This window comes from Cricetulus griseus, chromosome 8, assembly GCF_003668045.3.
Source record: "Cricetulus griseus strain 17A/GY chromosome 8, alternate assembly CriGri-PICRH-1.0, whole genome shotgun sequence".
NCBI lineage: Eukaryota > Metazoa > Chordata > Mammalia > Rodentia > Cricetidae > Cricetulus > Cricetulus griseus.
This window is the reverse complement of record NC_048601.1, coordinates 5,467,121-5,490,057: the sequence shown is the minus strand read 5'-3', so window position 1 is coordinate 5,490,057 and position 22,937 is coordinate 5,467,121. Positions and strand designations below refer to the sequence as shown.

At 44.0% G+C, this 22,937-nt stretch overlaps 1 protein-coding gene across 6 annotated transcripts in view; it reads right to left on the bottom strand.

The window, feature by feature from the left end:
* Window positions 1-22,937, bottom strand: part of Sox5 (SRY-box transcription factor 5) — a 970,651-nt gene that overhangs the window by 309,353 nt on the left and 638,361 nt on the right. For 4 of the 6 annotated variants that reach the window (XM_035448567.1, XM_027430149.2, XM_035448569.1 and 1 more), the window contains one exon: window positions 16,377-16,503. The exons of the other annotated variants lie outside the window; for them this stretch is intronic. In XM_035448567.1, the coding sequence (XP_035304458.1) occupies window positions 16,377-16,502 (126 nt within the window). In that variant the 5' untranslated portion in view covers window position 16,503. The remainder of the gene's footprint in view (window positions 1-16,376; window positions 16,504-22,937) is intronic. 6 annotated transcript variants of the gene reach the window in all.

Here is a 22,937-nt window from a genome sequence, read left to right as displayed (position 1 = left end):
ATATGAACTGAGGCCATGCAAACTCATACACAGACACACAGAAATAAATAACATTTCAAAAAAGGGGTTCAGTGGAGACAGGACAGGCCTCACCTAATATTCGAAAGCTTATGACATTAAAGAGATTTTTGAATGTTTCTCGTACACCAGAAGGGGATTTAATGAAGCTACTGTTGCAGGGAGTAGGGCACTGAAAAGGCGGCTGCAAGATAGTTTTGATCCTAAGATGAATTCACAGAGGTGAAGAGTGGGTCCCAAACTGGCCAGAGGTGTGACCTTGCAGGGGAATATTTAAACTCTGGTCAAGCTCGGGGAAGCCCCCAGACTTGTTCAAATGCAGTCAAGGTAGGGACAGTGTCTGTCCACTTGAGCGGGAAGGGGAGTGTTGGTGCAGTGCAAGCAGCTGTGTCCACTCTTCGGGTTTGGGGAGAGGGAAACTAACAATTGTGCCAACTGTGAGAAAGCTAAGTTTAGTTCTTTCATTCTGGAAAGAATGTTTGAGAATGGAATGGACATTCTCTTTTCCTTCAGAACTAGAAGCCCCTGACTGTCGCTGGCATCTTGTGAGATTGGCCCTTAACTCACAACATTCCTGTGAAGATGGAGGGCACTTAGAACTACACATTACCACAACCATTGAATTCTTAACCCTCTCGTTTCAAGCATTATATTCAAGCTGCTGATTTAAACGTTTTGATGACCCTTTGTTGTTTTCCTAAGAGTCATTTCACAGTGCAGTCCCTTACATGTGCTCATGTGAGCTTCATAAGTCTTTGTGTTCCACAGAATCCAACCCTCAAATAGAGAAGCACATTTTTTAACCTATCTGTACTATTAATTATCACCAGGTCAGCTTTCTTGCCATTTTCAATTAATTCATAAACACTCATCACTTAGCCTGGTCTACAAGGGCTGGTTCCAGGACACCCTCCAAAGCCACAGAGAAACCCTGTCTTGAAAAACAGACAAACAAAAACCCCAAAAAACAAAAACAAAAACAAAAAAACCCCACTCATCACTCATGTCTATCCAACCATATAAAACGACTCTCCCATTCCACCTTGTCTGATGACGGTTGAACCATGCCTGGTCTCCATCTCTGGGTGTCTAATCTATTTTCACTCCTCCTTATACTTTTAACATTCCATGCTACTTTGTTTTATATCTATCCTTAAAGGAAATGAAATAAGATTTAAACAAAACCAGAGAAGAGTAATCTTTTAAAAAGAAAGTTTACTTATTTATAGTTAGTGTGAAAATTAACAACTGCTCTTACCTCTTGATTCCTGGTCTCTCTTTTTTGATATTTGTAATTTTTATTCCCTCCTTTCTTTACATTTTCTACTTTTATTGTATTTTATTTTTGTCTCAGACAATATCTTGCTCTGTACCCCATACTCACTCAGTGTTTGAGCTCACTCCCTTCCTGTCTGTCTTCCTAGTTCTGGGATTATGGGTGTGACACCCCATGCTGAGATAGATGTCCTTTTGTGGAGAATAATGGACACTAACTTTCTGAATATTAAGAATCTCCTCCAAACTGACCACTAATATTACTAGACGCCACTCCCTGCTGACCTCTAGACCCTCAGGTGTCCTCCATTCTGGGGGCTTCTTCTGCCTTTTCCCTGGCTGTTTCTCGTAGCTCTAGTGTTGTCTTCTGCTGTAAGATTACCGTGCTCTTCCCTCACCTAGTGACGGGCTGTTTCCTAGGATATAAGCTATATCAACACTTCACTGAAGTCAATTTATAGCAAACAAATCCTGTATGGTTTTAATAGATGAATACATACAGTACTCATTAAATCTATTTACTAAATAAATACGGGTTCACAATGAAGATAGAGAGCTTCATGTTTCTGACAGGATCATTCCTCTAAAGTCCTGAACTTCTCAACATGAGCCAAAAACAGATGAAGAGAGACTTATCATTGAGAATCGCAAGAGACTGGTTGAAAGAGTCACTTTTTACTATTTACTCTAAAACATTACATGGTATAATAAAGGAAATTTGGTGAGAATTTTGGCTGCTTATCTTTTGTTTGAAATTGCATAATGTTTGTAATGATTCTGAAAATATACCAGCTGTTGAGACAATGACAGTCCTGGGAGTTACTGACATTCTAGCAGGGCACAGGATGGACTGAACTAGTTAGCTGTTCTCACACTGATGTTTTCCTTTTAGCAGTTCAGGCTGTAAGCTGACTCCATGAAATGGCATAAAGAGAACAGGGGTCGGGGCTAAAACAACTTATAAACAAAGAGAGAAACCCATGCTTTGGCCCCAGGCAGTACCTACCAAGCTAAATGTAGTCTGTGTTTCCAGGACCTGTACCCTGGATTCAGGATACTGTGGAAATGATTTGGAATTGAAGTGAAATCATAGTGAAGAGACAGATCAAAATATGGGAAATTCAATGTCTAGGAATGGATCTACTTGGCCAAGAGTAAACGAGTTCCAACATGGGTGCCTTGGAGAAGAACCTGTTCCAGGGTGGGTTCCCTGAAAAAAAGCCCCAGAACAATCCAGGAAGATTTCCAACAGGATGTCTGGGAATCAGTGTTTTCCTTACTCCACACTTGCTCCAGTTTGCAGATGTGCCCGGGTGACAGCCCAAGACAGGAGGGAGCTCTAAGAAGCCATGGTTTATTCTGGCTGTTCAGGCCCCTTGGGGAAGATAATGAAAGCTTGGGACATGGTCTCCAGGTTAAAAAACAGTAGGAGTCCATAAATCAGGGCCACTGAGGGTTTCACAGATTCCTCAGAGCTTATCTTATAGCCTTTAAAGTGATTTAATACTCAGGGTAAAAAGAAAAGAAAAATACCTTCTCTGGCAGTTGCTGAGGAAGGGGCTCACAGGGTCATCCTTCTGAGATGCAATCTTGGGCTGGGGCACAAGGAGGAAGAACCACACTGTGGGACTTTCAACCTCTTCTTGGTCTATTCTGTCGGCCAAATCCCACATTGGGTTTTGATGGATTTGTCAATGTAGTAAGACAGATAAAAATTTGTTAATTGTACTCCCTATGTGTATATTTTAGAAGACACATGGGAGGCACAGTTGAAGTCTGTCAGAAGAGCCAAACAAATCAACTCTGGGGTCTTGTTTCATTTCACATTTGTCCCTTTGCCTGCCTGTCTGTCTGTTTCTTAAAAAGGAACAGAGACTACCTGGTAAAAATGAGGAACCTGGCTCCTCCCCGGGAGGCACACTCTGCTGCCTGTCTCCTGTGGGTGGGGCTCTTCCTCATCAGGGATGGAGCTCACCACGCAATCTCTTCCCCATCACAGAGGATACGCAGAAGAGAAGTTACCTCTCTTCAGACTGCAAAGTCACAGCTCTCCCTAATCGCAATGATGGTAAATCATCCCCGGCATGTTGATGTCATCAAGCAAATAAAACCTCTTGTTTCTTTCCAAATGGCCATTTCATCTGCTCCAGGCCTATCTGTTGTCACTGCAATATAAAATGTATTTTCTAAGATAATTTGAAAATAGATAATGGTCTAACTCTAAACTGTTTGAAGAGCATAGGAAGAAGGCATTGTGGTGGTGGTGGCTCTGTGTGTGTGAGAGAGAGACAAGGGGGGGAGGGAGGGACATAAATGCCACCTCCATTCTAGGCGGCACTTCTCCCCAGATGAAGAGGTCAGCACTGTTTAGCCCTGCACTGCCATGTTAATTTAGTGTGACAAGATAAAGCAGTAATCGGGCTCTGGAGGCTGTGAACCTCCCGCCATCCAGGGACCTGCGTGCCGGCGGATGATCGGCCCTGCACATCGCCATGCTATGGGGCTGTGGTGACAGAGCGCCCGCCCTGAGTAGGCACATGCTAATTCTTCTCTTCCTTCCTTCCTCCTGCGGGCTCTTCTCTCCATTCCCTCGCTGGGCCTTTCCCCTGCTCCACATGCAGGTAGCCACCATCCACTCGGGCTAATCTGAGAACTTAATGCTTCGCTTCTGACAGGGGTGCACAACACACATCCTCTCGCAGGCACTCTGTCAGGTCTGCTAATTTACCGGAAGACATCCCGGACTTAGATAATCCACTGATCCCGCTTGCATCAGCTTTTCCGTTTCAGTCTGCCGTGTTAAGTTGTCAGGGGCACTGGTTAAAGCGATGTCTCACGATCTGAGATTTACTTTCTTAAGGGGGAAGAGTTTCTCAAAGCTTGTCTTCCTACATCGCCCTTACAGATCATCCCTAGGAAAGCTGCTGTATCTTTACTGGCGTAAATCTAGTAATGAAACAATAAAGTGGTTTAGGTGAGGGCAGTTTAGAAAGACTTGGGTTATAAAGCATAAGAATGTAAAACTGGATAAAATTTGGAATTTCAAAGCATGGCGTCTGTCTAGTTCTGTCTGCGGGAAGCAAAAACACCATATGTAAAGGGGGCATGTTTCTCTCTATGTAAAACAAAAATAATTACAGAATCGCTGGGAGGACACAGGCCCACACGAAAGAGTTGGAGCATTGGAAAAGAAGGCCACAGGCACAGGAGCCCATTAGAAAAGCAAGAAGTTGGGGTTTGGCCCCCATGAAACAAAGGCAGAGCGATGTCTATACATCTCATCTTGGGGTCTAGCAGTGCAGACAAGGGTATTTTGGTTGGGGATGTCAGTTTCAGTTGCAATATGTCAGATTTCTGACAGGCGAGCTGTGAGATTGTACAGTCTCAGAGCACATCCTCTCTACACCATCTCAAGCTGTTCTTGTGGGTAAATTAGAGCAGGAGATCAAAGGACCACAAAGCAGTAAACACAATAGCCATAAACAACGGACTCTGTTCTTCAAGATCATGACATTTCCCAAAATGTTAGAGTGTACTGACATGGGGGAAAATTCGAGAAGGTACAGTCATTACCTAAATCTTGTTAAAAAGCCACCGACCGCCCTAACACTGGTGAAGAGAAAATGAGTTTGTAGACATCACCAAGTCATTTCGGGGGCGGGATACATCATTTAAAAGTCTATCTGTGGTATGTTTCCATGCCTAGCTGGTACTGATAAAATAATCTCCTCATAAGCAGTTTGGAGAAGCTACAGTCAATACACGGGAGTGGCTATGGGTTTTCCAACACACACAAATGAACACACACAAACATACACACACAAATATACACATGCACACCACACATATGCACACATGTACACACACACATACATACACATATACCTAAATGAAAATTTCAAATTAATTAATTTATGTTTCTGAATGCTTTGCCTGCACGCATGTGTAACACATGACTGTAGTGCCCTCAGAGGCTAGAAGAGGGTGTCAGATGCCTGGACCTGCAGCTGTAGACAGCCGTGAGCTGTCATGTGGGTGCTGGGAATATAATCTACTGCATGGGACTCAGTTGTGATTCACATTATGTAACATGCGTGCGTGCACTTACACCTAAGTGCTGTGGCTTTCTTTGCCTTTGCTTGCTCAATTGTAGACTCCCCATACGTGCCTGGCACCTGGCCCATCTCATGAATGCTCTCAATCTTGTATTTTTTCTTCCCTTTAATCACCAGGAGAAGCCCTGTGCACTTTGGCTGTAGTGTTTGATGGTTCTGTGACCTGACCTGCAGGGTCCGGGGTCAGTATCCTCAAGGAAATCCTCCATCTTGAACTTGAGATGGATGTGAACTCACTTAAAGGAGAAAGATCCACACTGTTGTTCCAGAGTCTGCCACAGTGGCTGACACATGGCCCATGAGGCACGTTGTTAACATCGTTTTAGAGAACTGAGAATTCTATGTTGCAGCCCAGTGGTCCACAGGGGTCTCTGTGACTGCAGTGCAGCCTCTTGTCTGGCAGACGGGCCAGCCCATTTTCTCACAGTGTGTCTGCACTGTCGGCATAAGACTCTCGTCCAACGGAGGGACGGCTTTCACTGAATGACTTACAGAGACACCAACATGTCATTGTCTATGCTTTGAAGGAATGGCACTAATCCCTTGGTAGCTTAGGTCCCCAAAAGTGGGACGATGACCTCCTTGGTGTCTGTCACATAGACATAGGTCAGAGGAGCCTGAGTCGCAGGTGGCTATAAGGTTCTTGTCATGGGTTCTGCGAGCCTAAGAGTATTCTAGAAAAGCCATCAAGTACTCTTAACTGCTTGGGCCCTCTCTGCCGTCCCCTGCCCCAGCCACTGCCGTATGGGACATTCACAGACTGATAGAGATTTATTAGGTCAAAGATTAGCAAATTCTCTTATGTGATAACATATTGCACTGGTGAGAGCCTAAAGAAGTGCTGGGAATTCTCTCAACATAGTGACATGATGTCAGTAGAGCGATTAACTTGTGAGCAGGAGGGCTTGAGCTCGAAGTCTGACGTGTTAAAATCTGGTGTGGTGATGTGCATTTGTAATCTCAGTGCTGGGGAGGCAGAGGTGGCTGGAGCCCTGGGATTGGCTGGCCACCCAGCCTGCCAGCACCCTGTCTTAAGAACAAGATAACAAGCACATCTCCCGAGGAGTAACACCAGAGGCCATCCACCTCCCACATATATGTGAACACACACACACAGACACACACACACACACACACTTACACTACATATGCATCCAAAATGATAAGTAACTTCTGAGTTTGGATAAACAAGCAAATATTGTCCCACGGGCCTGCTGCAACATATCTCTAAAGGGCTTTAAAGTCATTTGTTCTGATAAAAATGGTTTACGCATCCAGGTCACATAGCTCTTAAGCGTCTGGACTCTGAAGTCACAAACTCAAATTCTAACTCTTCCTTAGGAAATAAGTCCCTTCGGTGAGGGACTATTTTGCTCCAGTAAGCTGGGGCTACCACAGTGTGTGAGCTCCCTGAGCAGGGTTACCAGTGGGAGCAGTGAAACACAGAGCGTGTGTCACTGTGAACTGAAACGCTGCTCATGCCCATTATGTGTGGCCCTCTGTGCAGCAATCCCTCCAGACTCCCCGAGCCCTCCAGATTTGAGTGTCACCTCTCAAGCTTTATGGAAAAACTCATGAGTCCCTCAGAGTTGCTTCTTGGTTTTTTCTGATGGCCCCAGGGAAAGGATCTCCGACACAGAGGAAGCACTTTCAGGAGCTCCTAGGTCTGTGAACCAAGAGGCATGGGAGCACCTGCCCGGAAGCCATACAGCGCTGGTGAGAGCCCCTTCTCATCCAAGGCCTGTGTTTATACAGACAAATGGGTTTTCACACAGGTGGGGAGGGTTTCCCAAGCTTATAACATTTTAGAGTGTATGCTCACAAACTATTATAACTTATGTTGCTGCCACTCACTGACACCAGATTCACTGACCCTCATGCAGTAAACACTTGTATTTGTATGTAAGTCAATGCTACTTAAAGTCATTTTTGAATTGTACTTAAGCACCTGTAATTTTATGCCTTTCCTCTGCTTGGAAATTTCTTATTAACCCCTAGAATACTGTTCTTTAGTTTAGGGCTATCAAAAAATATGATTGACTACTTTATCTCAAGGCAGGTTCAATGTTGAAGAGCTAGGAAGAGAGAACAGATGAACACATATACTGAATAGTCATAGGGTCAGCCTTCCTGCCACAGAGGCAGCCTTGACTAAATGACAAGCACAAACCAGCACTTGGTTCTCTGGCTTCATCTTGTGATGGCAAGTGCTCAAGGCTGACCTCCTTATATTTATGCTTCCTTTGGCCATGTGGCTCATTCTTGAATATGGACGATGGGACAAATCAAAGCTTCTTGCTTTCACACGAAGAAAGTGTGTAACCAAGCAGCATGGGGACAATGGTCAGCTCAATCAGCCATGTGGTTTTGTCTGATTTTAAATACCACACAACTTCTCCTCTGCCATAAAGGAATAAGGAAAAACTAACCAAAAGAAAACAAAACAAAACACAGAATTTACTGTTTAAAGGGCTGGAGAGCCCATGAAGACTTTCAAACAACCCGAGCAGGGTTCTCAACACACACACACACACACACACACACACACACACACACACACCAGGCAGTTTACACTACCTGTCACTCCACCTGCAGGGAATCCATTGCCCTCTTCTGGCCTCCATAGACACTGTACTCCACACACAGACACACACCCACACAAATAATTCAAAGATAACGAAAATAAATATTTTAAAAAGAAAACAAAGCAAGTAATAAGGGGGTTGCATAAGATGATCAAATCTAATCATGAATTTAGCTTTGTACCAGTGTACTTCTGAGGATCTTGGACATGGTAGAGAAGGATTTAAATGGTACACAAAGCTTTAACATTTTCCTGGCGTGACACGATGGGTGAGGTGAACTCAGTTCATGTCACTGTTACTACAGACAGGAATTGTTTTCCCTGTAAGTTTCCCATTTCATCCTTTCATTTATTTTCTTCTGAGACAGTCTCAGACTGTAGAACATGTTGGCTTGGTGCTCACCAGGTAGCCCAGGTTGGCCTTTAGAACATGCCAATCCCCTTGCCTCAGCCTCCAAGCACTGCCACCCTTCCTGGATTACTTAAGGTTTCTCTATCCTGCAGCCAGTGTTCCATTTCTGAGCTCACTGTCTGCAGATCTGGCTATCTGTTTCTGTACATACCTGTGAAATGGAAAGCCATGCTAACAAAATGAGAAAACCTAAACCACACTGAAAACCCTCCCTTTCTTATGCCACTGCTTTGACACAGCTTCCTTAAGTTTAAAGTTCTCATGGCAACACTTGGTACACAGCTCCATCTTTGACAGAAAGATTTGGGAGCTTGAAGTCTAGATGGACAAGTGAGTTCCCACATCTTAGAGATCCCTTCCTGTCTGTAGGAAGCAGGCATCCTCCACTGGGAGGGCCCTAGGACTTCTGGACTCCTGCAGGTGGCTGCCTTTCACAGAAGGGAAATAAGAAACGGTGAACATACCATCCTGTTTTCACAGCCCTTAACCAAAAGGACACTCTTACTCTGTCAATAATCAACTTTCCAGTTCTCTCTCCCTATAAATTCTCCAATTTCAGAAATTAGAAAACAGAGCAGTCAATTGGCTAAAATGGAGAGATGGTTAAAAAGAGTAAAAACGTGGTGAAGCAAAAGCTGTAACTACTACAGGAAGAGCAGCAATGTGTCCCCTGGAACAGAGTCCCTGGATGCGCAGCATCACTAAGGACAAGCTGTAAAGGGAATTTTGGAACTGACAAAGGTTTCTGGATCTTATTTCAACAAATGAGGATATTAAAGGCAAATTACTACTTATTGCCGGCCCCGAGTCAGAAAAGAGGAGTGCACAGACTCACACCGTTTGAAAGAACGTCCTGCGTTGCTGTGTGGAGAACGCAGCACATGCCTGTGTTATGTAAAGGCTACTGAAAGTTCCCTTGGAAAGGCCACTGATCCCCAGTCATTACACAGAGTCAAGACTCTGAAGCTAGCCACAGCAAGGACCAGCAGATCTCCAAAATGCCAGCTCTGTGAGGAGGAAGGAAGCACACACACCAGTGCACACTCGCCTTCCTTCCTGTGTCTTTTTCTGGTGGTGGAACTATTGAGACGCACAAGGGGACTCATTAGGAAGGTTCTTCTGGATAGTCCTGGTAGCTTGTACTCGTAATCCCAGCACTTGGGCAGCTGAGGCAGGGGCATTATCAGAAGCTCGTGGCCATTTTGGGCTCTTAGTACATTCCAGAGGGAAGGGCAGAGATGTAAAGGGGGCGCAGAAAGCAAGGGGAGATGAAGAAGCTGAAGTTAAACAGCTCGAATGTAAGCCACTTTGGGCTCAGAAGCGTTGTCCCTTGTTAGTTCCAGGTACAAGTGACTGCTTCTTTTCTGTTTCAAAGTTAGCCTGTGTCTAAGAAATGGCACGCCTTGCCACTAGCAACTGAGGACCACCACCACACAGGGTACCAGCCTTGTTCCTTATAGTCCTTGCTGCACCACTGTCTCGGCCACACCAGCCATCTTTCTCCACAGTAGAGACAGTCACCCCCAAAACAAAGCAGACACTGAAGAACCCTGACAGATCAGAGGTGTGTTTATCCCTATTGATGAGGGTCTCAGAGTTTAACAACTTCCCCCAACTTGATGTTAAAAAACTTTACAGCGTGCTTGTAACTGGAACTACTTTTTTCAAAAACTTGTTCTGCACTGAGTTATCCCCACTGGGGAAACGTATTTAAAGTAGCAACAAAACCAAATGCCAGTGTGAGGAGCTTGCAACAATGGAAATTAAAAACGAGTGCACAAAACTCTAATCTGGGTGTCTAGTGTTGTTCTTCACGTGGAAACGGTCTCAGAGTAAACTAGTTTAGCCCCACACCCCCATCTCACTCACCTTTGCACAGAGAATCAACTCCACCAAGAATCCCAACATTTTACATTAATTCCATTTATTGTATTATGGTGATCACCCTAGCTGAATGCTAAATATAAAGCCTCTTGCTGAAAGACATAGTTTCTTGTTCATTTCTATTCTACTTTCTCACCGGAGCTGGAGCTTGTTATGTTAGCTAGACCATGTGACCAACAGGCCCCGAGACTCTCGGGTCTCTGTCGTCCCAAACCTGGGTTCACAGGCACACACTGCTGTACCCAGCTTTTGTGTTGGGGTCTAAACGAAGACCCTTACATTTGCAAGGCAGGCACTTTACTCAAAGAGTCATCTACCCAGCCCTAATCAAGATTTCTGTGACCTAACTATGAGCCAACCCCTCCCACCATGGGGCTGAACCACAGGGCATGGGCACAGATAGAATGATCTACTGTCCAATTTCTCCAGCAGCTTCTGGGGTCCTGGCTGACTGTGTTTCACTGTCTCCATCCCTGATGGCCCTGGGGATAATTTCCCACCACAGTACACATAGAAAAATTGAACTTCCATTCAAACCCAAGTCTGGAATTAGGTCTAGATAAGCAGCGTCAGGGGGGATGTGTGACAATGTAGACAAGGTGATGTTTGTCACAATGCAATTCCATTGTATGATAAACATCAATTTTCCATATAAAAAAAGAAAACAAATACAGACTTGTCACCATCTTACCTTGGTGCAACTGAATTGGCCTTGTTCAGATAAGAAGCCTATCTCTGCCAGCAACAAGAGGTTAGAGATAAACCCCGTGAAATCAGTCTCCCTGTGGAATGACACCGTCTGCGATCGTAACTTTACACTGCCACCCAGCACACACAGCTGTCGAGCCTACTTTATCTGAATCTTGCTGAATCTATTCCCTGTGCTATGAAACAGAGTTCATTCCACATATACATCACTCAAAAGCAATCACACTTTTGTCTAGAGTATAGGCTAGGACTCTCCCCAAACAATGAAATTCTCATTATTACAACTAGCACAAGGACCACCTTGGCTTAACGATAGCAGTGCTCACCGTGCCACTGAGAACTTAATGCAAAGTCTGATGTACAATCGTAGGAGACATTGAAAAGCTTAAAGAAGGCATCAGATAAGAACAGCAATCTTTACCACCCCATCATTAAGTTCTTATTCTGTGATTTATTTTTGAATGGCACCGACATATATTCCTCTCTTTTCCTTAAGTTTTTTTTTGAATAATATCCTATAGGCAACATTACCCTAGATATCAAAAAGTATATAATTGATTCTTCTTTTGTAAGCTGAATTCATACAGTGAGCACCTGAAGTCACACAGCTACAATATAGCAGTTAAAGATAACCTTGTATGGAAAGGTAATCGACCGTGGTCCCCAGCACATCTGCAAACCCCTTTCTCTTCTCTGTACACTGGATGAGAGTTTAATCAGTGTCTAAAGCTGCCTTTCACATACTGGAGCCCCGCTATGGTACACATGAAAGCCCCAACACTGTGTGGTTTATGAAAAGTTATCGTAAAAACACATTTTCAAAATTTCTTTGATGGACTTGAGGAGGGAGTGGACTCACACCAACGGTTACTTCAGCACACTCAGGTTCTGCAGTGTGGAAGGCAGCACACTCATTCAAACATGTGCCATAGGAGGACATGACAATCATGGAGCCTGAGTTCTGAGGAATTCCAGAAAAATACCCTACGTAGCAACTCTAAATGAGACACTAAAATATATTTCAAATATATATAATACATTATATCTGTGTGTGCACACACATATTGCATGCACACAAAACACACATACACACACACACACACACACACACACACACACACACACACACACACACACATATCCTGGCACAGTGGGGTGTAACTTCAGTTGCAGTCACTCAGGAGAGTGACAGGTGGGTGACACTTGAGCCAGAGTCAGAGGCAATATGGCACCTACGATCCTGTCTCATTAAAGGAAAGGTCTGGAGCACAGCTCATTGACATTGCTCTTGTCTAGGATGCACCAGGCTACTGGTTGGACCTGAAACAATGCAAAGCAGAGGTATCTGTGCACCTATTAAAAAAATAATAATAAGATTCAGTTACATGTAGAGCAAGCCACTCCAATGATTTCATATTGAAAATAACATATTGTTCCTTCAAAACAAGAACGGTTTAAAGAATCAAAAGGAAGCTTGAAAGAGACAGAATAGGCTTTAAAAAAAATAGACAACAGATTATTCTGGAACCACGGGTGGTGGTGGCTTTCATTTCGCATCACATTTGCACTGGAGCTGAGAGCTCACCAGCAGATGCAGCACGCAACCAGACAGAAAATGAGCGCCAGGGGCTGCCCCACTGAGAGCACCAGAGCTCCTTATCTCTTCAGAGCTGCTCCCATCCCTCTGGACACTCACACACCCTTGTGCTGAATGGTGTGAGATCACCTGCTAGAGACTGCCTGCGTCTTCCATTTGGCTGGTCCATGTCAGACAGAACTGTCCTTCAGGCTAGCCTGAATCACAGAGCTACCCTTTTGTCTCTGAAACTTTGAAGCAACAACCAAGTCCACTTTAAGGAAGCAGATAAAACATAACTAAAGCCCACAGGCTGGGAAGATGATTAGACTGGGTCTGAAGAGTCCTTGCTGCACAGGCAGAGGCTTGAAGCCAAACACCCCTGTCAGAATCACTTGTGGCAGTGTGTACCTGGAATCTTAGCCCTGGGGAGGCAAAGACAGAAAGACACCTGGGACGGATGGCCAGACAGGACCAGTGAGCTCCACATGCACTCCAAGATACTGTCTAGAAAATAAGGTGGAAAACACCCAAACAAGACACCGCTACCGAAATTGGACCTGTGTGTGTGTGTGGGTGGTGGGTGGGTGTACACGCGCACGCGCTCCCGCACATGTTTTGGCACACATACAGACAGTTAATTATACCTACACACAGGACACATATATGAAAAAAACCAACAAAAGATGCAGGAGGACCTTTATCATCAATAGGTTAAAGGTCATGACAGTCATCCACTCATGGCAGAAGCATTCTTTGGCACAGCTTTTTGGAGATGATCAGGGAGTCAGGTTCTGCTGTTAGTTGGCTGGCAACTAGTTTGGAGGGCTTCTTTAAAGAAAACAGTAGAATCCCCCTTTGCCTTCATTTTACCCACCTGCACCTGAATCCCGCAAGCATTAGATATCTGATAGTCTCACAGGACCACACATATCACAAGCTTAGGAATACATTCCCCCCAGCAAGTCAAAAGCCCATGCAGAACTTAGTTGGCAGCACTTGTGCTGATCACAGCTACTCAGGAGTTTCTCCTAGACAGGTTTCAGTTTATGTCTCCAAACACTAAGAAAATACACACGAGTTCAGAGGGGGTAGATTTACATTCTTATCAGGCCTTAACACTTCCATCATCTTTATTTGGTGATGGCCACAGAGTGTACAAGTTTCCTCTCAGGAAGTATCTTTGCACTGAGGTTTATATGGGAAGGCTTCCACTGATTCTGCCAGTCAGACTTGCAGGAAGTACTCAACAACACGAAGAGTATGAAGCATTCTCCATTTTCAAAAGCACTGAGTAAAAACGCAGAGAATACATTTCCTCGTGAAACATAAGACTCTATTGTGTGGGTAAAACAATAGTCCATTATAAAAAAAGAAATTATTCATGTTGGGTAATAATACCATAAATGCATTCAACCATTTTGATAAATGTTTAAAACAGGTTTTCTTCTAAGAGATTCCATTCTGATTTCTTTTTCTTCTCAGAAAGTACATTAGTGGGTATCACTCTAGTTCTAAAATTTCTCAGAAATATCACCAAGAATTGACATGTTTGGCAACTTTACCCCCAAATACTTAGTATTTGTTGAGCCACATCAACTCAAGTACTTATCAAATCATCATAAACTGAGTATCTATTTCATGCTATATTCCAGAAGAGGGAGAGAGAAAGGGAGAGCATCAATAAGAAACACTGGGCACATTGTGTAGAGACAAACATCTCAAGGCACAGGTCATAGTGTGGAGCCTGAGAAAGAATACAGTGTACCATGGGTGAAGGAACAATGTGCTAGCCACTGTCCAAGAACAAAGTGGACCCATCTAGGATGTGGTGACCTTTCACTTAGTCACGTGGGAAAAGCAGTATTCACCATGAAGATGAATTTAAACATCAGAAAGATATCCCAGGAGGATGTGTAGAGCTGTCCTTGAAGGTACCCAGCCATGCTAATGACGATGTGTGATGCTGGCATGACCAAAGCATTGGTCCCATGCCGATTGCAAAAGAAGAAACCCAATCGTAGTGTGGGGTGGTTTGTACAACTTTGGGCTAAATCCTGAAAGGGACAGCGGGACACACACATTCAACAGTGAGGATGACACTCCATCCTTTCTCAGGTAATCAAATCAGATGCAAAAGGGAGAATGATCCAACAGAAGGCTGAGAAGAAGAAAAGGTGACCAGTGCAAGAAAGATTTGAGGGAGAAACCACTCAGGTGGTTCAAGAAACTCCAAATGTTGATGTCACTGATATGGGATGGGTCATTTACTTACAAACCCTAAAAACTCACACCATGGTGGACCTCAACCACTTTGGGTCATAGAACTACTGAAGAATTCACTGGAACCCATAGCACAAACTCAGATCCATTGTTTTAATTTTTGAATACCTTTACTGAGTATTATTGTGTACCTATGTATGTGTGAGCATGGACACATGTCCAGCAAGCTGAACATGTGGAGGTCAGAGGACAACTTTCAAGAGTTGATTCTCTCCTCCTAGGATGAGTTCTGTGGACGTAGCTCCTTTCGCTGTGTCTGTGTGGCCAGCATCCTTCCATGTGAACCATCTCACTAGCCCTTGATATATCCTTATAAACAGAGTCTATTCTAGCTTTCTAGGAGACCTACAGACCATAGAACAGAACTTCTACACAGTGTCCCCAATGTCCCCACTTCTGGTGACGTATTATTCTGCCTCTCTCAGGGTCATTCATCTTTGAATATGCTTAAAATTTCCTTATCGTTACCTTGGCATCATTGTTTGAGCCATCACTGTTTATACTCAGCCCTTCAGATATATGTATGAATTTCGCTATCACAGGAGAAATCCATCCAATGAGCTCTCTTAGTTGGGTAGCACCTGACAGCAGGACAGTAGTCAAAACAATAAGCAGATGAGATGTTGCAGAGACACAATAGTCTGGCTACTCACTGTGCTGACCTCAGGTGTCCCTACCCACCTGCCCCCTGCATTGAGTGGAAAGTGACCAAGTCAGGAAGAGTGAGCAACTGTGGAGAATGTGGCTGAGTTTGCCCAGTGTTCTCATGAATAAAGGTCAGGACCGTGGACCTGGAAGCCAGCCTGACTATATGTCCAGTTTCTGTGACCTGGAACATCTTTTAATTTCACCTTGCCTAAGTTTCCTCAAATACAAAAGAGAAGTAATAGTAGTACCTAGCCAGATAATTGTGAAAGTTATGAGTTACTGTGGTAGTAAAAAGTGTGTGTGTGTGTGTGTGTGTGTGTGTGTGTGTGTGTGTGTGTGTGTGTGTGTGCATTAGCTAAAACTGGCGGGAAAATCTGATCATATGGTCAAGGGGTTGAAGGTTTTTTGACCCATGAAGATTAACAATGCCGAAGGTAAGCATTTACAATTAATTGTTACCTCAACGTTGCATGAGAAAGAATAAGAAGCCAACTTTGATTCTGGCTAACTTTAACCATGCCATCTTGGCATGATCATTACATTTTGTATGGGTTTTCTCCCATCATGTGTCAGAAGCAGATTCCTTGAAAAGCAAACAAAGACCTAAACATCATTCATGTTCCCTTGGAGAGCCTGCTTACTTGAAGGAATTTTATGAGGCCTGAGGTGAGTCTTCTGTGTTGTTCTTAAACACATGATTATTTCAAGCAAAAGACTGAAGCTATTAGAGGACTAGACTGGCATTCAGAGAGGCCATGAGAAACCTACCATTGTGTTGTGCTGAGCAGGGGGGGTCCTAGGACCACAAGTCTCTTGCGTCAGCAGAGAAACTGGCTGAAATTCCTCAGAGTGAGGCTTGTTGGGAAAACTCACATGTAAGGGAAGGTGAAAGGCTGGGAGCCTCTCGCTCTCCTCCTCTTCCACTTTCTGTCTGCTTGTCACCATGGCTACCTCTCCATCTGTCTCCCCATACGGAGAGGCTGGTCGCTTGGAAGACATCCTGGAAGGAACAAAAGAGGAGAAAATAATGAAACCTCCACATAAATCCTTAATGCCGTCATTGTGTGGTTAGGGGCCATTGTAACAGAAATGCCTTTTTGTGCTAGAGGAGAGCAGGAAGCCATCCAAACACCACTGCACAGCGCACACAATCAGAAACAATGGCCAAGCAGGTAGCGACAGAACGGGGCTTGTTTGCTGTGAGAATAATGCACTAATATAGCTCTCTCTTGTATTCTGGCTTCTTAAACAAGAAAATTCACCTAAGAACACTGCAGAAGGCAAGTCCATTCCATTTTAAAGGGAAGAAAAGTATCCATCTAGTTTTACACTTAGATAGACCTTATTCAAAACAGAACATCTGTGAATAGAAAACAGGATGGGCAGTTTAAAAGACAGAAAAGCACTGAAATTTCCCCTATCAAAAAATACATACCATAAAAGAAATACATGCTTTCCACTCTAACAAGTTTGCATTGCATTAACTGTAAGATTACCGTGAAACATAGCAATGTGCCTGAAAGCAGTCCTCAGAGAAACTGACAGAAAGTTGGATATTTGCTCAAAACTTAAGAACTGCAGACATTTTAACTTGTGAAACATTTAACCCATTTTGACATTTGGTCCTAACATCAACATGTTGAGGTAACAAATCACACCGGGGTATAGAAGTTTCGTATCTAGCTCCATAAGCCTATCCATTATTTAGATGCCAGTTTACAGTTATTTACTCCTCAGAATGTTTAAGAACAGAAAGAAACCCCCATGCTTTGATTCGGTAAGAAAAGGCTAACGGAAGCAGGGCTTAGATAAAGAGACAAGAATTAAGCATTGTCTTTGTGTTTCAGTAGGGTTCAGACTATCATCTGAGCTTAAAATACGTGGCAAACTGTTTTAGTGTGGGGGCAGGTCTTTCTCCTATCATGAAAAAGTTTTATATGGAAATGGAACTGAGTTAAAACACCCAGTGTAAAAACAATTGGCTGCCTTGTGGTATGTACAGCTTGATCTGAGCTTGAGAGAATAATTTTTTTTGTCCTGGTTGCTCATCAACATACTAAGATTGTCTGCAGAACCCTCCCTTTTATTCTAGACCTGGGACAAGAGGAGAGGCAGAAATCATATTCCCCCAGGAAGGACTGCGCTACTGTTACTCACTTCTGCATTTCCAATGTATTTCCAAACGATCTGTTCTCATTCCTGAAGAGTGATTCTGCCATTAGTGACAGACTCTTGCGCTCACTTCACTCTTCTTTAAACCGAGAGATAGCATCTGCCGCTTAAGGTTTTTTGAAAGAAAACCAGTGGAGTCCTTGACTCAGGACAGGCACTCACTGAGTGCAGGCTCTTGCTTATATTGCAGACTGCAGACTTACCACATGAGCCTCCACCCTCAAAAATAAAATAAAAAAAAAAGAAAAAGAAAAGAATTGCTTCAAAGTAAGGGAGACATTTTCTTCTAAGAGTTTAGCTGTGAAATAACCAAGTAAGTCAAACTGGCCCATCAGAAACTTCCCCCAGATCTGCTTAATGTACTTAGATGTAAACTAACAGCCCAAGTGGTCAAGTGCTTTTCAGGAAATGTTAATGGTGATGCTGTTGACCAGCTAAGATCAGAATAGATCAAGAGGAGGAAGTATCTAGAGGCAGCTGTCATGGGAGCTCTCAAGTGTAACTACTTTCCTCTCCATCGCAAAGGTTTATTCCAAGTTCACTCTAAATCCAGAAAGGGGTGGGAAGGGCTGAACTAAATGATTAGGATTGTTTAGGTGTTATTGGCAATCTCACTAGTTACATTATTACATTCTACACTGGGAGGAGTCAGATCTCAGAGTTCGGATTCTCTTTTGTACCAGTGAACATCTCATCACTTACTAGAAGGGGATGCTCAAGCACTGACGGTCTTTGTGGTGAGATCTGTCATAGAACATTAGTAGGGAGATTTTTTAACCACTGGCTGTTTCACTTGGGATGAAACCATTGTGCTTGTGGTCTGCAAGAGCGTCATTGTGCTTGCTAGAGTCTATAGATGGTGTTCTATGGTCCCCACCATAACCTCACGTGCAATCAGTCTTCCTGTACCTTACAATTCTAAGCTACTAACAACACTTGGCCCCTGGTAATCAGAGAAGAAAACTAGCTCACAATTCACCAGTTCTCAGAACTAAGACCAAAGTGCGAATTTCCACTTTGTTAATATCATTATTAGTGAAACTCTAAAACCCAGATGTAGAAACACAGAAAACATAGTAGAGAGAGATGCTGGCACTGTTCTCAACTTGTGCAGCCACCCCTGGGCACAGATCCACGACATGTACAAGTGGCTAAGTGATAGTCACCAAACACAGCATTTGATGGAGTAAAAGTTCAAGGTCAAGATGCCAGAAGGCAATTGATCTCCCCAGCTCCATTTTCAAAATATTGTCAGATGCCCTTCTCATGTTGGCCTTTGGAAAGCATGCTAATAAATGTCAGGTAAAGCCTTCTGCAAGACAGATGCTTGCAGTAAGAACATGCATGGTTATGATTCAGTTAAAAGTAAAATTCCCCCAATAAATTACTCTCCAGATCTGTCTACCAAACAGGTCCATCTTGGGTGGAGCAAAGTTGCAGTTCCTGAAAGCAGGGAGGCATCATAGACTCACCTTGGTTTAGGACAGCTACAGTGGCCACAGTTGCCTAGGTGTGTTGCAGGGTGAAAGCATGCCGGGGCAATCTGGGTAGAATGTATGATCTTATGTGCTTTACCCACGACAAAAACCCAAACTTCAGAGAAGCTGGCCTGAGACAGACAGAGCTCAAGACAGTGGTGACTTGTAGGACTGTGCTTCATTTCATGGGTATATTGGAGGTGTCCTAACTCACTTTTATGTCTGGCCAAGGAAACATTCTTCAAAGAATTCATGTCTCTTGTAGGCTGAGAGAGACAGATTTAAATGACCAATAAGTATTAGCTTATCCCTAAAAAGTGCAAGACTCTTACCTAGTGAAAAGTTTTAGTGGCACTGCCAGGGTCTGTTTTAAGAGTTTTATGAAGTGATTAGGGGGACTTTGTGTACAAGGAATAAAACTAGTGAGAGACACCTGAAGTTAAGACCCAACTGACAGAACTAACAGAACTGTGGAACCCTCAGCCCTGGTTCCACATGGCCAGAGGGTCTGAGAGGTACCAGAATATGGTTTACCTGGTTCCTCTTAAGGGAGAAGAATGACAAAGAGAAATGGGAGTATAAGGATAAATAGAGCTGGATTGCGTGTAGGAAGTAAGGGGGAAGAGAGATGCAGACGGAGACACTTTTAGAAAGTCAATATAAATTTAGGGTTCAGGTTTATTTAGGAAAAGGAGCAGATTGAGAAGCATGGATGGAATCCCATCTCTCCTCTCTAGCACTCCTGGGATGCTGAGTTACATGAATGGAATAGATAAGCAACGGTCCCCTTGGAAGGAGAAGTTGGCTTTCGAAAAGAGTCACTTTTTCTTTCCTTTTTACTGTAATGTTCTGCATAATCATGCTAGTGAGATGGTCCTCTTAACACGACTGTGTCTCTTGCTATTGAAGGAAGGATCTCTATGTGTATTACAAGCACTGTGCACAGAGAATGCCTCTGCTTGTGGTCACTCACGGAGAACAACCTCACAGGTAGAGAGAGGAGTTCAGACTGCCAACAGAAAATGAAAACGGTGGTCCTGAACACCGGCAACAGAGTGGCCTGACTTTGGGGAATGTTGTTAAAGAGCCATGATGCCTGTGTATCTCCTCTGGAAAACTATTGGCATGGGTTCCTGAGTGCAGACTAAATATCAAGGCCATTTAGAGTTCTTCTAAATTCTAAAACAGTGAATGTCACAAACCCCAGGTGCTCATCAAAACAAGGCCCCGCCCACTCAAGACACCTGGGCCCTAATCCCTGGAGCCTGTGAAAAGCCTCTTCCTCTTTTATGCAAGAGTAGGTTTTGTAGAGTGAGATGTAGAGCTGGGAAGGCTATGTCTGGGATTTTTCTGGGGTCCAAGGTGACCATAGTATTCTCAAGATGGAAAGCCAGAGGGCAGAGGCAGGCAGATTCCTGCCAAAGGCTGTTAGTGTGGAGATCATGAACCAAGGGATGCGATGTCATCTAGGCATTGGAGAAGGTGTCAGTTCTCCCCAAGAGCATCTAGAAGAGTCTCGGCCCAGAAGGCACCTTGATTTTAGGACTTCTGACCTCAAAGCCACTCAGTGTCGGCCATGGGACACTAACACCCCAGCCATTTAAAGGCAAGGATACCACTCTGGGTGTTCTCTGAAGCCTCTTGCTCCACACATGGACCAGCCTTGCTCTCCCATCAGGCAGATCTCTCCTCAAATCTCTCTTATTCAAACACTCTCCAGAGGTTAGACCACCCCCCACCCCCACCCCCGCTTTCCCTGGGTATAGCATTTTCTACTTACTGCTTTGTTTATTGTCTGCCTCCCCCACTAAAACACAAGAACACTGCAGACTTATTTTCATTCACAACTTCTTGATTGCATCTGAACATCTCTGAAAATGGACTTTGAGATACAGCCGTTAAAGGAACAGCCACTAAAGCTGGGGGACCTCCTGACTGCGTGGGGACAACAGTGACTACAGATGCTGGCAGCATGTCTTAAATGTCAGAGAGAGGGAAGTACGGCCACGTGGCAGCATTGTCTTTCTTCCTGGAATTCCAATAAAGGTCTGTTTTCATTTCCACCCGCTCACATGCTAACATTCAGAAACTATTCTGCCTTGTGTGAGTTTGTTCCCCAAATTGAATTTTTAGGTTTCTCATGAAAGCATCTTACAGTTCTGTTTCAAATGTGTGAGGAAGGCTGGAGAGATTGGCTCGGTGGCTAGGAGTGCTCAGGGTGCATTCATGAACAGAGCTCTGGGCTCAGGGAGGGCTGGCTGGCTCACCACCCTAAAACCAGCACCTTTGGGGCACCCACTGGCTCTTACTTCCATTCCCATAGTGTCTGGTCATCTAGGCTCAAGCAGCTACAGTTATGTATACTTCAACAAAATCCCTAACAGGCTGCTCCAACATGGATGTACCTGTCCTATGAATGGATGAGAATAAAAGTAAACTGACTGAGCACAGTTTGTGCCTAGAAAACAACCCGGGTGTCACGAGGAAACAGCTAGTGGAGATATACTGGATTTTCTGGTTTGCCTTTAAGTGAGTCAAAGAATACATAACCACATTCATCAATTACTAATCAATCAATTAATTCACTAAGAATATCTAACAACAACCCAGTATTTCAAGTAGATGGTAACATAATTAATAAGTGAAGACTATTCTGGGTGAGATTCTTTCTCAGTGGTGTGAATACTAATAGAGACAGACAACAGAGTGAGGCTCTGTCAATAGATTCATCAGAGGATGCTTCCATAACATATGAAGACTGAACAGACGTCAATAAACACAGGCAGGAAAGTGATACTGTGGCACACACACACACACACACACACACACACACACACTCACACACACACACACTCACACACACACACACACACACACACACACACTCACACACACAGAAACATTCTCAAGCACAGGCACACACACTCACACACTCCCACACACACACACACACACTCCCACACACAGAAACATTCTCAAGCACAGGCACACACACTCACACACACACACACACATGCACAAACTCACACTCACACATACACTCACATAGGCACATGTACACACAGGCAAATGCACATATTAAAAATAAAACCTAATGTTTTAAAAGGAGAAACAGAGCTGCTTTGGGACAATGAGGAAAACGGTCTGGGTGAACCAAAGGGGAGGGAATGGGGGTGATTAAAAGGAAGGGGGAGATTAAACAACAAATTTCTGGTTCAGCATCAATTTCAGTGGCTAAACTAGAAAGCGGAAATCTATACCAGGGCAGAAAAAAACTAGTCAGAGCTCACAAATCACATAGCAACACCACCTAACTGGTTCGTGTGTGTGTGTGTGTGTGTGTGTGTGTGTGTGTGTGTGTGTGTGTGTGTACAGGTGTTCAGGCCAGAGGTCAACCTCAGTAGCATTCCTCAGAAGCTGTTCACTCTGTTTATTCAAACAAGGTCTTTCCCTGAGGCCTGACTCCCAGTTATGCTAGGCTGGCCGGCCATGGAGCCCTGGAGATCCGTCTGTCCCCACATTCAGTGCTGGGATAATAATGTGAGCCAACATCAGCTTTTTCCTGGGCACTGGGGACCTCACTTGGGTTGTCTTCAAACTGTTCACTCTTAAGAGAACACTGGACAAAGATCAGTGAGCAAAGAAAATTACTGAAAAAACTTAAGTTTGTAAGAGAAGCAGAGGGATTATTCTGGCCATTTCATGGGGTTAAATGCTTGACACAGGATCCTTCCCACTCCCGTGCCATGTTCTTCGCTGACTGATGACTTCCTTCCTGGTTGCT